At 40.6% G+C, this 17,672-nt stretch overlaps 1 protein-coding gene across 1 annotated transcript; it reads right to left on the bottom strand.

The window, feature by feature from the left end:
* Nucleotides 1-1,913: 1,913 nt before the first annotated feature.
* LOC107586458 (uncharacterized) lies at nucleotides 1,914-2,894 on the bottom strand. The gene has a single exon (XM_016273826.1). The coding sequence runs from the start codon at nucleotides 2,892-2,894 to the stop codon at nucleotides 1,914-1,916; it is 981 nt and encodes a 326-aa protein (XP_016129312.1).
* Nucleotides 2,895-17,672: the final 14,778 nt, after the last annotated feature.

Here is a 17,672-nt window from a genome sequence, read left to right as displayed (position 1 = left end):
TTACAAAAACAGTCGGTTATGTCTGTGAAGGTAAACGGTTGGGAAATAAATTGCATGTTTATTTTAGATCTGTGCGCAGCAGCAATATACAGTAAATAAATCAATAAATCAACTGCTCAGTCTCTTGTCTCCTCTGAGGCTGGGACTCTAAACAGTGTTCTGTGCTCTCTGTGCAGCCAAAGACTGAACAGTTAGCATGTTTTGCTCAGACGTTCGCCATGGCATTAGAGCTGGTACACCGTTGTTGCTTGGAAAAATCAAAATGACGGCGCCGTCGGTGGAAACTTACAGAATAAGGGCCGGTAATATTATAATGAGATCCCTTTGCAACGTCACCAGGGGAGCGAAATCAGACACGCTTGTTTTTTCAGAAGCTTGCAGAAAAAGGCTTCCCAAAACAAAGTTACTGGGTTAATCTGTTACACGTTTCCTTGGTTGGTAGATGCACTGGGGACCTGATTATAGCACTTACAACCTGGAAAAGTCCGATTTTCATGATATGTCACCTTTAAAGCATTTATATAATGTAAAATGGAGATATTTGTAGTACCATTTGGGGCTCCTCTGATCGCCACATTGGTCGATCCTAACATCTAGGCATTATTTCAAATAGGCCAGTTCTCTGAAGAATTTTTTTATATATATATATATATAGAGAGAGAGAGAGAGAGAGGTTCATTGATTACACAGTAAAGGCACCTTCAAAATGGTGCTTAGAAGTTCTCCAACAGTGTTGGCCAGTGTATCGATCTGAGGAATTTAAGTTTCCATTATTATAATGAAAAAAAGACTTGCAATTATATTTTATACAGTACTTTTGAGCTGAACTGGTCTATTTACACCTCTAAATTTGTCTTTATTCTACTTCACACACTCAAATACATGTACATCCACACACCAGAAGTGTGAACATGCGGTTTGACAAGCCTGAGTTCAATCAGATATCAGACAAATTTACCCCAGCCTGAAACCATCTTTATTGTGATCATGTTTCATATTTAATCCTGAGCACTTTAATAATCATTTACTTTACAAATAGCCCATATATATTAGTAGGGAATCATTTATGAATACGTAACTACACGATGACTAGCACGTTGTTTTCATTACAAATTCTATGTACAAAATAATATGAAGCAGTTGGAGTCCAGCGATCCAGAGCAAATGAAACCATTTTTAGTTTTGTTGTTACTTTGTGTGTGTGTTGCAGCAGCCACGTAATTCCTTTTTCTTCTGCTTTTCCTTTACATGGAACATTACGAATGCATAACAGCTTTGGTGAAAGGTTGTTTTCAATGTTGTAACCGGTTAGAACTGGTATTTCACACAAGCAAGGTGAATATTAATAATAATTTCCATCATATCAATTATGTGCCCGTGAGAATATGTAGTGTAGATTCCCAAACTTGAATCAGATTTATATGCTATAAGCAAATAAGGGAAACGAGAGTAAAATGATTAACTGCTTTTATTACAAGTGACCATTTATTTGCAGAATAAACATTTTTATATTATCCGAGTTATGGTTTATTGCTAGGCCATATGGAGAGATTGCTTGCACATCAGTACATTAAGCACAGCCAATACCTTAAATAAATAGCTCACCCATGTTGTTCCCTGGGTACTTTTTCTTCAGCGGAACACAGTGGAAGCTATTTTTGAAGAACTATTTTTGTCTTTAGAATGAAAGTCAGTGAGGTCCAAAACCAGCAATGGACCCCAGTTAATTTTACTGAATGGACAAAAAACACAAAAACATTTTTCACAATATCTGTGTCCTACAGATGAATGAAAGTCATACATTTTTGGACCAACATGAGAATGAGTAAATCTACAGTTCATTTTTGGGTGAACAATCCCTTTTAGCAGGTTATTATCACAATGAAAAACTGTTCCAGCAGCATTATTGCTGGTTAAGTGTTCTCCGGGCAAAAAATTCTTCTGAGCTGTCCTGAGATCTCAGCAGACAGCATGCAGTACCTGCTGTTGAGGTTCCAGAGGGACCTTATGCCATTATGAGATTCGTCTGTGTCTCGTAGCGACATAGGGAAGGACAGTGGCCAGCTGGGATGAAGGGGAGATGGACGCAAAGATGATGAGCCCCAAGGTAACATCTGGTTGCTGTGCTGGGTGGTAGACTGGCTCATCCCAGGCAGCAGCTGAGGAGGGGGTGGTGAGGCTGCAGATGCTCTCTGGGACGGAAACCGTTGTGGGTGGCTTGGTGGGTCGTTGCTGGAAGAGACCTGTGGGTGAGATGCTGTGTCTGCCTCTACTGGGTCAGCATTGTTGTCCAAATGGCTCATCTGTGATGGTAGGTTGGCACTTTTAGGAGGCACCCTCAGGGGTGAGATGAATGGAAATGAGCCGTGCCAAGAGTGGTACAGCTCTGGAGCTTCTGCTGGAAGAGGAGCAGTACCAGTAGGTAAACCCCACATGGAAGGCTTGAGATGGGACGCAACGGGATAGTGGAAGGGCACAGTGGGAAGATTGACGTCCAGACCTCGGCCAGTCCCCATGTGATACTGCAAACTCAGCACCTCGGCCCGGAGCTGGGCATTCTCCTCGTTCAGTGCCAGAAGTTGCTCCTCCAGCATGAAGTCATTGAGTCGTCGCTTCTCTCTGGAACGCTTGGCAGCCTTGTTGTTCTTCTTCCGTTTCACCCAATACAACGCGTCCTTTTTCTCAGTGGGAGTCATTTCACGTTTACGTCGTCTATTGGGTATTAACGGGTAGTATGACTGGAGGTGGAACAGTCGCCGTGCCAGTACGGATGAGCCGGTGAGTGGCTGAAGCCTTCTTAGGCTTCCAGGGTCGTCTTTGCTTGTCAAGATCTCGCCCGTGGAGGACGGAAGACAAGCATCTGCTAGATGCTCGGGACTTTTCATGGTACTCATTGTTCTGAAAAGATAAAGAGCTTGATGATCTGTAGGCCCCAGTGTCAAACCAATACTTTGATGAAAAAACTTTTAGGCTTGAGAACTGCAGTAATCATGTAATTGTTGGTTTTTGCTATACTGGTGACATGAGAATTTAAGAAGAACAATGCAAAAGCTCAGGATTTTTCTTCCGTGTAAGAATGCGCCTGCACTATTAAATACAACAAATTCACTACCACTTATTAGAGTTCATACTGCAGTTCAAAATGAGGGTAAAATAGACATGAGAAAGCTTGTCAGCTTAACAAGGAAACGTACTGGGCAAATCCTAATTTTAAATGCGCAAAATATTGATATAGTTTGCTAGAAATGCAACATGCTCAGTTAAAGATGGTTTGATTGGATCTAATGCATGCAACCTTGATAAAATCAGTTTTTGAGGTCAACCATGAATAAAGAACTTAGTTCTTCACTTGCTAAAAGCAAGACAATTTGTAGGTCATTTGATACCATTGCATATCTGTAAAATTGACATTACATCAAATGGTGGCTATTCGTTTTGTGACTTTTTTTCTCCAAAAGCAATATGTTTCTTGTAACAATTCAGATATATCAATCCAGAATTAAACTTCTGCATGATTTGCGTTTAATGAATACAATACAGATACGCATACAGAATACTAAATACTAACTTTACAAAGTCTTAACTGAGGACAACCAGTGCAAGAAAATTTTGCTTTACCTTACCTTACGGTGCTGTCCCAGGAATGATAATAGAAAGTGTAGATGAATTAAAGGACATCAGCTTAAAACTAAAACTCTTTGGCTGGAAGCGTGCAAAGACACTGTCAACCAATGGCTGTCAAGGTGGCACATGTGATATGCACACATATGCCTATTGCATGAAAGGAGCTGTAGTAGGTGAGGACCACATCTTCCTTCCTCAGTTATGGAGGCGGAGTCTTGCAGACAAGTATCTCAAACCAGTGGTTTAAGTTATGACTCACTTTTTTGTTTGTTCTACTTTTAAAAGAAAGAATAAAAGAAATTAGTCCTAGCACACTCAGCATCTTGATATTTTGTTTTCATTTTTGTTTACGCTTTGTCTTCCATCCAATAGTTATTAATTCAGTGTGGTTCTTCTGTTTGGATCTAAACTTAAAACGTTTTTTTGTTGTTGTTTATTGAATTTCACATCTCATGCACCATTATCTGGTAAAATATTTGTTTTTTTATATATAATTTACATTTTATTTATAAATTTATTTTAATGTCATGGATGCTGTGTGACGTAAGAGTCCTGCACTTCAACCAAAACTAGCACATTAATTAGACTGGCCAAACATACAGCACCGCGGCCCGTCAATGTGGTTGTATGTTCACATTGAGGTCAATAATTATATTGGGGGGTTATTTCTGCCATAATTCAAATAGCTTATGCCAGTATGGGCATATGTGTATTATTATGTTTTATTTTATTATATTTTGCTTTAAATAGTACTAAACTATGATTATAATTATTATGTAAAATGCAAACAACATAATTTCTCATAATTATTCATTTCCTAGCAAACCTAACTCTTCAGAAAGTGTTAGTGTGTCAATCGACCAATTATAAGTAGTTGAAGCTCAGTAAGCACTGAAACTGCTGATGGTTAAGATCATGTAAAACAAACTCTCAATTGAGGCTAAAAAGAATATATTACCAAGAATGACTTGCATGAAAAAAATAGAGGTTTTTGCAGAGTTTATGTTTGTCATCTGGGACTGTCCTTCCAAATTTCCGCAGAAATTGTTTTCGTGTTCTAGATTGACTAAATCTGTGTCGCTGTGAAACATAATGCAGGTGTGCCACAGTGTTACACCAACTTATTTAAGTCCGACTTGCAGCAGTTCCACTGCCAACCACGGATATAATATAAAATCTTGACTATTAAATGCATATTGCAGGAAAAATATCATCTGATGAATGCGATTTTTGATGCATTGTTGCCTTTACCTCACTTAACACTTCGAGTTAATCAGTAATGCTGTGCATCACTTGTGGTTACAAAACTCTGGTTCGAAGAATTAGCCACACTTGACATTTTAAGACTGTGTCTTCAAGATAAAAATGGGCCATGTATCATTTGCTAAAAAACACAAGATGTTGTTGGTGTTCAACAGGTGTTGGATCATATCTCAGGCTTGGGTTCTTAGTGGTTGTGAAGAGTGTTGGTGGGGCGGCTTACCTGTTGGTGTTTACCGGTGACTCATTGAATAGCTGTTGGATCCCTCTGTGATTTTTTTTTTTTTCCTCCTTATACTTGGTGACTCATAATGCCACCTCAAAGCCCCACAGAACTCAAATGCTTTAACGTGGGACATAACCCGTAGTTCAGATGTACTGTTTTGTTTACCGCACACAGCCCCCTCACGCGCATTGCATTCACACGCGCGCACAGAGTTCGAGCTTAACCAGGTAATCAATCCTAATGTGTTTGTTAAACACGTACATAAAACTGCACATTTTTCAAATATGCTGCAGTCGCATGTGTGAATGAGGATGAGAGCTCACCGCAGCCGGCGCACATTGAAGTTTGAACTGTCAGGCCTCACCTTCTGCATACAGTTCAGCTGTGTTGTTTGTCTGTACAGTAACTCCAATCACCCCCTGTGTTTCTTTCTCAAGTGAATTCAAACCACTTCCTGTCTCTTGAGTTGTCAGTGTCTCCACACAACGACCTCATTTTAACTAGCCCCTCTCCCGTTTTTGACTTGTTCGTCGGAACAGAAACTACAGCAGCGATTGCAGAGCAGCAGACCGGGGTATACCCCAAAAACCTCATTCATAGCCACCTACTCACTTCCCAGAAAACAAATGATTTTGCTGATATTTTACATTACATGTTGGGTTTTTGGAGCGCTGATGTCTCGACGTTATTTGTGTGCTTTTTATTCATTAGCATATAAACTCGTAAGGGATGTTGAAATTGTAGGCAAGTCATTGTTTAGGGTGGCAAGGATCAAGGCAGAGAATGGATAGAAAGGCCTAGGAAATGGTGATGGTGAAACTTTGAATTCTTCAAGTAAGATCTGAGGCATTTTGCAAGAAAGGTGTCCAATATAAAAGTTTATGTGATTAATTCAATGCAAGGTAATACTAGACCTTCTGAAATCTATGAATGTTGCATATTAGCTTATATAGACTTAAGTGTATAACAGAGCTTACTGCCGTTCAAAAGTTTGGACATTTTTTAAAAGAAATTAATACTTTTATTCAGCAACACTTCAGAAACTTATAATGTTACAAAAGATTTCTATTTCAAATAAATGCTGTTCTGTTCATCAAAGAATCCTGAAGAAAATGTATAACATTTTTCACAAAAATATTAAGCAGCACAACTGTGTTTAACAATAATAAGAAATGTTTCTTGAGCAGCAAATCAGCATACTAGAATGATTTCTGAAGGATCATGAGAAGCTATAGGAAGAAATTACATTTTAAAATATATTCACATAGAAAACAGTTATTTAAAAATGTACTAATATTTCACGTGTATATATATATATATCAATAATAATAATAATATCTTATATTGAACTTACATAAAATCGACTGCCTTTTTTAAAATTTCATCTCTGCACACTGTTTTGAGGTGCATTCTGGATACTTTTGAATTAAAATAGTAGTTTTGTAAAGAAAATGATATACAGTATATGCACAATATGTTTGTCTACACAACTAATTTCAAGAAGAAGCCTTCTGATTTTTAAGATCACAAGAAACAAATCAGATTGAAATCAGTCAAATGTGTCCAAACTTTAGACTGGTATAGTGTACATAATTTTAGAATGGTATCCTGTACATCATTTTCAAAATAAGATATTTTGAAGATTTTTCTCCTTTTAATGCTGAGCTTTAATACATATTTGACCTTTAAACTACTGTGGGGTCACATCGAAATATAACACAAAGCTAGTACAATACCATCTGCTCTCATTAAGGCCACATACATGCATTTACAATACGCAACCTGCGTTTTTGTCTTTTCGTGCAATTAAATATATCCACTTTGTTCTGATTGATTTGAGATCACTGCCACCGTTTGATCGCAAGATCATGGCCTTCGACAGACCCTTCACTAGGTCTCCATCAGCACCTGTGGAACCACATGCGGTGAGGCTTTCAGAGCGAGATATGAGCACTCGTTGCGGTTTGACAGGCTTGGTGCAACAGTTAAACTGTAATGGCGCATTGTCAATAGCAACCTGGTCAACTGGTCACAATGGCTCTGTAGGTCTGATTCTCCTCTCATCTCGCAAACCACTCTGCATCTGAGAGAGGCCACGTGTAAAAATAGATGAGCTTGATAGGACTTGAGACGCGTTATCTCACGCACACACATGTATGTGCGGTCAAACCTCCTACATGGCTTCAGCGCTGCCCACCGAGTTTTGATAGCCTAAACGCAGGGGCCACCATGAGGGGAAACCTTTGATTTGAGACGTTAAAGGGGTCATGATATGAAATGAGGAAGATTGGGCCACTTTGGGCCTTGATATGGTCTTACAGCAGGTGAATGAATGCTAATTAAGCTGCAGTGTCTTTGGCTGCCACTAGATGGAGCGCTAGTTGAAGGGCATTGAAACGGCCTAAAACAGCAGCATTTGTGTTAAGTGATCCAATTAAAAAAAATATTAATAATAAAATAAACATTAGATATTCCATATGTCCTCACTGTAGTTATCTGAGAGATATGTCTTCCTTTGCACTTTGTACGGGCCGATGGGCCGGTCTTCTTCACACCCAATGCTGTTCTCAGACACTTAGCGCTAGTAAACTTCCTGGCTTAAGTTAGATTGTTGTGGCATATCGCTGATGTGTAAAGTTTTTTATATATATATATATATATAAAAATGAGAAGTGAAAACGATAGATGACAACAAGATTAAGGCATAATAAAACAGCATCATCTCAACTTTTCAATCCACTGCAGGAAACCTTTGCATTTGAAGATGCTTAATTATAAATATGCCCACACAATGGCTCGAAACATATCAGCCTGTAGGAAATACACGAGGACAATATTTTGGTGGGGAAAAAAATAGAATTATATATAATATGTACACACACACACATATAGAAGTTGACAATGCTCTCCATGTCGTTCTCTTTTTTTTATGACTGTCTTAACAGTGCACTTTGTGATTATTAATATTTACTGTTCTTCTTATAAAAATATAATTACCAGTCAATAGTTTAGGCGCACTAGGCTGCAATTGTTTCCTCCCTAATTTATGCTTAAATATTTTGTTATAGACATACATTTTGCATACTTTTGAATTTCATCACTTATGTATGTGTTTGATTTAGGACACTCCCCATTGTCTCATGTCTGAGGGGAAAATCTGAGGGAAATCCCTTTGGAATTGCTTGTTTATGTTTATTTCTGTTTAGGGAAAGCACCTTTTTATAATTTTTTTCCCCCTTACTTCTAATGCTATTTCAAGCAGTTATGCAATGGGTAAAATTCTCTCCCAGAGCTTAAATGATTACGTTACACAGGACCATTTCATCTGTACTCAAAAAAAAGATTTTTTTGCTTCTTGTTCAGTTGAGTGAATTAAAATGAGCTAAAGTAATATGATTTAACATTTTGTAACCACTTGACTGACCCTTGGCAGGGAGTTTGATTGACAGGTGATCTGACCAATCATAATGCCGAATCTGTCGTTTTTGTCCGACAAACAAACCAGACAGGAGAGTAGAAAAACTTTGGTGGACTTGAACTTGAAAATGGTGGTTATGATGTCTTTCCTCGGTTGAAACAAGATACCTTCTGATGTTCATTCATGTTTATTTTAGAGGTGTAACGATTCACTCGTTTTCTTGATGCATCGATTACAAACCATGACGATGCATATGCATCGATCTTGAAACATGATTTTTGAATCGTGAATCGTCGATTTCGGACAGTAATTGATTTAAAATGCTAAGAATCGAATGAATTGCGATTTCTATAGTGATTAAATGCTTTCAAAATATATACACATTAAATTACTACAAGCACAAATTAATGGAGACCTTGAACAGTGTTCATGCCCTCGCATCTCTCCTTCACGCGTTCCACTATTTACAGCCTGTGACTGTCACAGGATTGCGCTCGCGCTCAGTTCGTCTCACGCTCAAAGAACTTAAGACGTGCCAGGAAATGCCTAATATGGACAAAGGCATCTATGCTGCAGCTAAGCTGAATAAAAAGCAGAATGAACTGGTGAAACATTAAGACAATAAACACAATAAATAAATAAAATGTATGAATGCACCCCTGATGTGACAAAATGTTTGCCTATACATAATACTTTTAAAGTTCTTTTTTAAAATCTTGGCTTACATAAGTTTCTACATATGCCATGTCATGCCATAGCATCATTAAACTAGCATCTAACAATGGACAAAAGTGTTTTTTTCCTCTAACCTATGGTTCTCTAACCGTAAAGGCTGCTGTGTAATTTGCCCCCTGACTAAGCATTTAAAGAATATAGGGGAAGCATTTAAATAATCCTGTGAATGCACTTAAAGAATGCAAAATCGAATCGTGAATCAAATTGAATCGTTCTGAATTAGCAAAAATCATTCTTTAATCGAAGAATCGAATAGAAAACCTATGAATTGAATCAATTCGCTGTCTACCCAAAGATTCACAGCCCTAGTTTATTTCGTGCTATAACTAGTAACGAGGAAGAGATGATCGGTTCACGTGCCGCTTGAACTGAGGCATTAAGTCACAACACATTAAAGAGCCACAAAACGGTATTTATTATTTGGATATGACTTGTCTGTCAGCGTGTTGTCAGTGTCCTCTTTGCCAAATTCCCTTTAAAGGGGTCATAGGATGCCCATTTTCCACAAGTTGATATGATTCTTTGGGGTCTTAATGAAAAGTCTGTAGCATAGTTTGGTTCAAATTTGTCAATGGTAGTGTTAAAAGCACAATTTTTTACCTTGTTAAAAACAACTCTTTTCAGATCAAGCCATTTTTGTAGCATTTTCCTTTAAATGTTAATGAGCTCTGCTGACCCCCGCCCCTCTCTTCCGAGCTGCTCTCAGAGAGACTGTTTACTTTATGCCGAGTTCACACTGCATGATTTTCAAAGACGTCGCATCACTGTTGGTTTCACGCTGAATGACTATCTGGGGTAGCATTCAGTTGTTGCTGTGTTCACACTGCACGATGGAACGACGACAGGAGGTTACACACTGCATGACTTTACAATAGGAAGAATCACCGACAGCTCTGTCCGGTGCAGGGTTGCCAGGTTTTCGCTACAAAAACTGCCCAATTACTACTCAAAACTAGCCTGAAAATAGCCCGTTCGGGGGGTAAACATTTTTTTTTGGCGGGGTTCTCCTGGTACAATTCACATTCCAGGGCCTAAATATCATGTTAATGGGTTCGCTTCAACCTGCTGACATAAAAAACAACCGGCGGCAATCGCAGATTTGGCAACACTGGTCCGCAAACTACGTTTCATATAATTCCTCCCCGAACTTCCCGCTGCCCTGTATCTTGGTCTCTAATTGGCTGTAGGTCATCGCCGATGTGTTTTTCAGTCAGAACTCATTTCACACAACATGATTGTGAATCGCCAACAGCTCCAGATATTTAGCATGCCAAATATTACACGGGCGTTGGCGACGCATCTGCGATTCCCTCAGATCGTGTCTTTGATAATTCACACTGCGTGATTGTCACTCGCGTGAACGAGCACCGATTTGCCTCCGATTTCGGGCATTTGTCGGCGATTTCGCAAAACCTCGGGCTAAATCGGGCTAAAATCGTGCAGTGTGAACTCGGCATTAGCCGCATTCATTGTGAAACTTGCTAATTAGCACATTATTAGGAAAGGCGATTTGCTAAGATTCATTACAAAATATTATACTCACTTCTTCTGTAGATGAGGCTGGATCATGAAAGATTTGCACGAACATAGACGCATTTATGTAGCTCGGGGGCGCATTCCCTTCAGAAACAAATGTAATCCACTGCGAGTTCAGTGGCTCATATGTCAGGAGTAAATGACGACTGCTGTTCATTATTACATCCAACAACAGAACACCTCAATCGCTTAGGAGTCATTCTTGTCTACATCTGCTCCGATGGTGAAACAATGGCGGACTGATGACAGCTCATTCAGGGCGGGTCTAAGGTATGACGTCAGTTCAGTCTGTGCTGAAACGCTACTGTCAATCAAACTATCATGGGAGGGGCCTGTCTGTGTGACGTCACACAGACAGGCATCTGAGATCGGCTCGATTTGAGAAAGGGGAAAACCTTTAACCAGAATAAAAAAAAAAAAACACTGGGTGGATTTTTATCATTATAGGGTGGTTGTGTACACACACTGCCAACACACATTTCAGTTCAAACAACTTGTAAAAGTGCATGTAGCATCCTATGACCCCTTTAAGGCAAATCATGCCACTCGGCGGCCATCTTTGAAACGACTCTTGGGCATGCAAGTGCAGCTCTAAACATCAAATTCTTCAAAACTGTTTGCCAAACTTAAGATTACATTTCATATTTGAAATCACAAATAAAATCGGACAATAACTGTCTCATAAACGTTGTTTCTTTTGCTCACATAACATTAAAAAAAGCTTCTTTTTCAGGCTAGACCAGTCAGTGTGCATGCCCAGTACTGAGCTCACGTCTCAGAACGCTGACTGTTTCTATAGCGACCGGGACTTCTAACGGCAGACTTTACAGATTAGCTATTGGCTCTTTTACTCAGAAGGCGGGCTTCGTTCGATAGAGCGGCCATATTGAATGTTGAATATTTCCCCATTCAAAACTATACGAGTGAAACGTCTTGGGTATTCTATAGTCTTTGTCTTTGCTCCGCAATGTATTTTTCACTGCGTGAGAACATGATGTGTGGTGTGAGAGTGCAACGGTACACAGCAGAGAGTACAACGCAACAGTAACGTAGCAACAGTAACTAAGGGGGGCAGGTCTTTGCGAAGGGTCAATTTCATTGTGTTCACGCTACCATATTTAAAATGGAAGTTTACTTAATTTGTGTTAAAACTACATGCTCCCGCGGGACCCAACGTAACAGGGTGCGGCGTGGGACAACTCTTGATGGGCGAGTGCGGGTGCAGGTGGGAAGAGACTCGTGTGTGTGTGCGGGATGCGGGAGAATACAATTATTTGCGGGACTCCCGCAAAATTGAAATTATCTAAACATAAAGTGTTTAAAACATATAGATTGTTATTTATCTGTTGCACAAAAGTAAAAAGAACAACTAATATTAACATTAAAATGATTGACATGCGCAAGCTATGCATAGTTTCTATTTATAACACGCATGTAGCCAATCACAGACTCAGCTGTTGATTTCTGGAACGCAATGGCCAATCAGAGGTGATTAAGTTCAAATCTACTCACCGCAGTGCTGAAATTGCGTGCTCACGAATCCTCTAATTTTAACACACGAAGTGTAGACACTGTGAAAGATTAATTGTGCATATATTTAATGTGATATAACAGAGCTTTATGAGATCGCGATTAACTGAGATGTCAGCTTTTAGTGATAATAAAGGAAGCGCGCTGCTCGCATTCTGCCATGCCAAACCATGCACGCAGCAGCACATGCTTGCTTTTCTGTTAAAAATAACAGTGGTTTGTGAATGTGAATGTTGATACTTAGCCTAAATAACAAATATTTTATCGGAAGCGTTTATGCTGGTATGTTGTGGAGCTTAGGAGATAGTGTGATATATTGAATAGTGAATACAAGTTATGGTTAGGTGGTACATTGTCATTGAATCCATTTTATAAAGTTGTTATTTTTCTAATATTGTTAAATAGTGTTTAATCTCCTATGTACTTTTATTGAATTATTTTAGCTTGGCGTACCTGCGTCATGACGTCATCGCACGCTTCAGTAGGTGGCGCGCCTGTGATGTGCTTCATTCAGAGTAAACACGCCATTAAGGAAGCCATCACTGCAGCGCTCTCTTTCGTTTTTCTTTATTCATTTTTATTATACTTCTTTTTAGGAGTACTACAATTTTGGAGGCACCTCTGGGATTGATGTCAGACGGGTCATCCCTCGTTATCGTCAAGAACGCCCATTGACATTCATCTCTTAACTACCCGGATGTGGAGCAGTTGAGTAAAGTGACAAGGCAGAGCTGATTGAACGGAGTGTGCACTTGGGGTACAGTAACCACCAGAAGCAGCTGAGTCAATTTAGATCAGTCAAAGTTCACACGAGAAACTGTGAAACTCTACAGTAAAGATGGATGCTTTACACAGCCTTCAGGAAGAAATCGGTGAGAGACTGTGTACATTGCCCAGAGAAAAATTAATTGAACTGAGCCAGTTCCTTGTAATTCATATAGAAGCAAATGTCACACGCCTTTCCCTTGTCAGTCTGCTAAGTAGTTATCTACTACGAAAGAAGCTAGAGGAACTTGAGGATGGAGGCATGGCGGAACTACTAAGCATAAATGAGAAATGGAGCGAAATGATGTTAACTGATGTAACGGTGCGAAATTATGTTAACTGATGTAACGGTGAATGAGCAAAACCCCGCCCAGAGACAGCTAGGGGAAAGAGAAAAATATAGTACGAAGACAAATAGGAGAAATGAAGCACACAATTGATTCGCTCCCTGCAGCGCAAACAAATTTGCCTGTTCCACAGACCACAAGATTTACACCAGCATCAGCAGACAGTGTAGCAGTTAACTCTTCGCTGCCCCCACAAACGATACCAGCTGTATGGCACAGGGAGTTTAAGATTTCTGGTTTTATCTGAGAGCCTGGCCAAAGAGATAGATTAACCTTTTCGAGTCTGGCATGTCAAATTGTAAGCGGACTGAATAAGGGTTACCAAGAACAAGAAATCGTTGATGCAGTTATTCAAGCCATTACACCAGGCCTTCAATTACGTAGCTACTTGGAAGGAAAGACAGATTTGACATTACCGATGTTGAGACGAATCCTTCGTTCCCATTACCAAGAAAAGAATGCAACGGAGTTATATAAACAGCTGACTGCAGAATCACAATGTTCAAAAGAAACACCCCAACGTTTCCTCATACGTGTGTTTGACTTGAGATTAAAATTTCTGGTTTTATCGGAGAGCCTGGCCAAAGAGATAGATTAACCTTTTCGAGTCTGGCACGTCAAATTGAAAGCGGACTGAATAAGGGTTACCAAGAACAAGAAATCGTTGATGCAGTTATTCAAGCCATTACACCAGGCCTTCAATTACGTAGCTACTTGGAAGGAAAGACAGATTTGACATTACCGATGTTGAGACGAATCCTTCGTTCCCATTACCAAGAAAAGAATGCAACGGAGTTATATAAACAGCTGACTGCAGAATCACAATGTTCAAAAGAAACACCCCAAAGTTTCCTCATACGTGTGTTTGACTTGAGACAGAAAATTCTCTTTGCATCACAAGAAGACGAGTCCGGTTTAAAATATGACCCAGCCCTTGTACAGAATGTTTCTTCATACTGTGTTAACAGGTCTACAAAATGACCGTATCCAAGGTGATCTCCAACCATACCTGACAGACACCACAGTCACAGACGAGACGCTGTTGGAAAAGTTGAATGTAGCATGCTCCCACGAGGCTGAGAGACAGAGTAAAAGAAAGAGTGAACGATTTGCCAGTGTGAATGTCACTCAGTTAAGTGAACCAACTCCGCAGTCAAAAAGCAAGCAAAAGCAGCCAAAATTTGATTTGATGTCACAGTTGAGAAGTTTAAGTGAAGAAGTCATGCAGATAAAGGAATCAATGCAGCAACAATGCTTTGCTGTCAACAGTGATGTCTCACCTCTAAGATCAGCCCATCAGTCCATCTCAGAAGGGAATCAGGTGCCACAAAATCAGGTCTGGAGGGCAAGTCAAAATGGAGGTGAACAACAGCAGTATCCATTTCAAGCGCCTCATTTCACACCACAACCATACCAACGACGGGTGAGTCCAATGCCAGCACAGTATGTCCAACCAACCCAACCATCTCATTACGCAGCTCAAGGGTTCTATCCACAGCAGTTTCACGCAGAGTCACAGCCATACCTAACAGCGCCACAGCCACAATATTTCCAACCTTACTGACAGCCACAGCCCTCAAGGCCAAGACAGTGTTTTCATTGTCAGCAAGCGAGATCGACGGAACCGTGCACCAATTGTTACTGCTGTGGCAGCAATGAACATTTTCTAGCTGGTTGCAAAGAAAGAGGTACCCGGTCACAGAGTAGAGTTCAGTTAAACGGGAATGGGTTGCCACCGCGGGACAGGGAGTAACCCAGCAATTGAAATTGTCCCCTCCACACCCAAAGCAGAGTATTGAAAGCATTTGATTACAGCCAGAGTTCATCCCCTTTGAGTGTAATTTAATTTCTGAGTGTCAAGTCAACAAACATTCGCCTGTGACTTCCCTGGTCGGTAAACAATGCTTAGTGGCATGTTATCTGAACGGACACAAGACAGAGGCATTATGGGACACAGGATACCAAGTGTGCATTGTATATCGACAGTGGAAAGATCAGTACATACCTGGAGTAAAGGTACGAGATGTTTCTGAAGCGACAGAGGCCACGGACAACTTGAATCTTGTCGCAGCAAATGGTTCCAGCATACCCTATGAAGGATGGGTTGAAATCACATTCAACTTGGCTCCTCCTGCAAATAAAATGAAAGAATGAATCATTCCTGTACTCCTTCTAAAAGGCCAGCAGTTGTCCAAACCAATCATTGGTTACAACGTAATTGAGCAGGTAATGAAACAGACTGAAGCAAGTGGGCAGAGTAGTGGGCGCAAAGGGCTCTTGAACAAGACTGTTAGATGCGCCTTTCCAAGTTTGAGGAGAAGTAAAATCCAAACATTCATTAACTTGGTGACAGCTGAGAGTTCAAGCGAATATTTTGTTAAGGTGACAAAAGACCATGTCAATGTACCAAAACATGCTATTATCCAAGTCAAGTGTCAAGTAAAAGCGCCATGTATGAAACAGGAGAGTGTCGTGTTGTTTGAACCATCTGTCAATCCACAGTACCCTGATGGACTGGAACCCCTTGAAACACTCTTGACTCTGGAAAAGGGCAGCCGACCTGTGATCCAAATAAGTGTCCAGAATGTGACCGATCATGACATCATCCTGGTGGGGAAGACTGAGCTTGGGACAGTACAAACAATAAAGTCAATGCTACCAGCAACCGCGTCATCTTGTGTAACGACAGCCTGCGTTAATGAAAATGTGAAGCCAACAAATGAGTGTGAGGCTAACCGTGAAGGTGTGTGGAACCCACCTGTAGACGTGAATCATTTGTCCCTGGAACAGCAACAGAAAGTTAGACAAATGCTGCGAGAGGAATGTCATTCCTTTTCAAAATCAGATGAGGACATTGGGTGTGTCAAAGACCTAGAGTTGGGCATCAGTTTAACAGATCAGACACCTGTTGTGCGGATGTATACATCTGTTCCAAAGCCATTGTACCAAGAAATGAAAGACTATCTTCATGATTTGATCGCCCAGGGTTGGATCGAAAAATCTCATTCGCCCTTACTCATCCCCAATTGTGTGTGTCAGGAAAAAAAGATGGTAGTCTGAGATTGTGTATTGATTACAGGGACCTCAACCGGAAAACAGTGCCTGACCGCCAACCAATTCCAAGAGTACAGGACATACTGGATGGCTTGGGAGGAAATAGATGTTTCTCTTTGTTAGACCAAGGGAAGGCGTATCATCAAGGCTTTATGTCACCAGAAAGCAGACCGTTGACCGCCTTTAGTACACCGTGGGGGTTATATGAATGGGTCCGTATCCCCTTCGGGCTCATGAATGCCCCTGCTGCATTCCAGCAGTTCATGGAAGGATGCTTGGAAGGGCTAAGAGATGACATTTGTGTACCTTACCTGGATGACATCTTAGTCTTCACAAAATCCTTTGACGAGCATGTTGAGGCGGTGAGGAAAGTCTTACAGCGGTTGCGGTCGCATGGAGTGAAATTGAAGCCAAAAAAATGTGAGTTGTTCAAGGATGAGGTCCGCTACTTGGGAAGGATAGTTTCGAAGGAAGGGAGCAGGATGGATCCAGCAGATACCGTAGCAGTGACAGCAATGAAGGACAAAAGACCCACCACAGTTGGAGAAGTGAGGAAGATCTTAGGCTTATTAAGTTACTACCGGCCTTACATTAAAGACTTCTCAAGGATTGCTTGCCCCCTGTATGATCTGCTGAAAAATGACAAAAACAAGGTACACACAAAAGGTAACTGGAAAAGAGGGACTTACCTCAAGAGTCATGTGGTTCCATCAAGTCAGCGGATTGAGTGGACGAAGCAACATCAGGAAATGCTCGAAAAACTGATTGATTGCCTAGTAAAGCCACCTGTGCTGGGGTTCCCAGACTTTGCCAAGTCCTTTGTACTGCACACCGACGCGTCAAACCTGTGACTGGGAGCTGTCCTGTATCAACATCAGGATGGAAAATTGAGAGTGATTGCCTATGGATCAAAAACATTGACAGCAGCAGAACAGAATTACCATATGCACAGTGGAAAATTTGAATTCTTGGCTCTCAAATGGGCTATCAGAGAGAAATTTAGAGATGACCTTTACTATGTGCCCACATTTACAGTGTACAGTGACAATAATCCCCTTACCTACATTTTGACATCTGCCAAGTTGAATGCAACAAGCTGCCGATGGGTTGCAGAGCTTGCTGATTTCCACTCCACTATTCGGTATCGACCAGGGAAGGAAAACATTGACGCTGATGC

Source organism: Sinocyclocheilus grahami, unplaced genomic scaffold (genome assembly GCF_001515645.1).
Source record: "Sinocyclocheilus grahami isolate Dianchi unplaced genomic scaffold, SAMN03320097.WGS_v1.1 scaffold81.1, whole genome shotgun sequence".
Taxonomy (NCBI): domain Eukaryota; kingdom Metazoa; phylum Chordata; class Actinopteri; order Cypriniformes; family Cyprinidae; genus Sinocyclocheilus; species Sinocyclocheilus grahami.
This window is presented reverse-complemented; position numbering and strand designations above follow the sequence as displayed.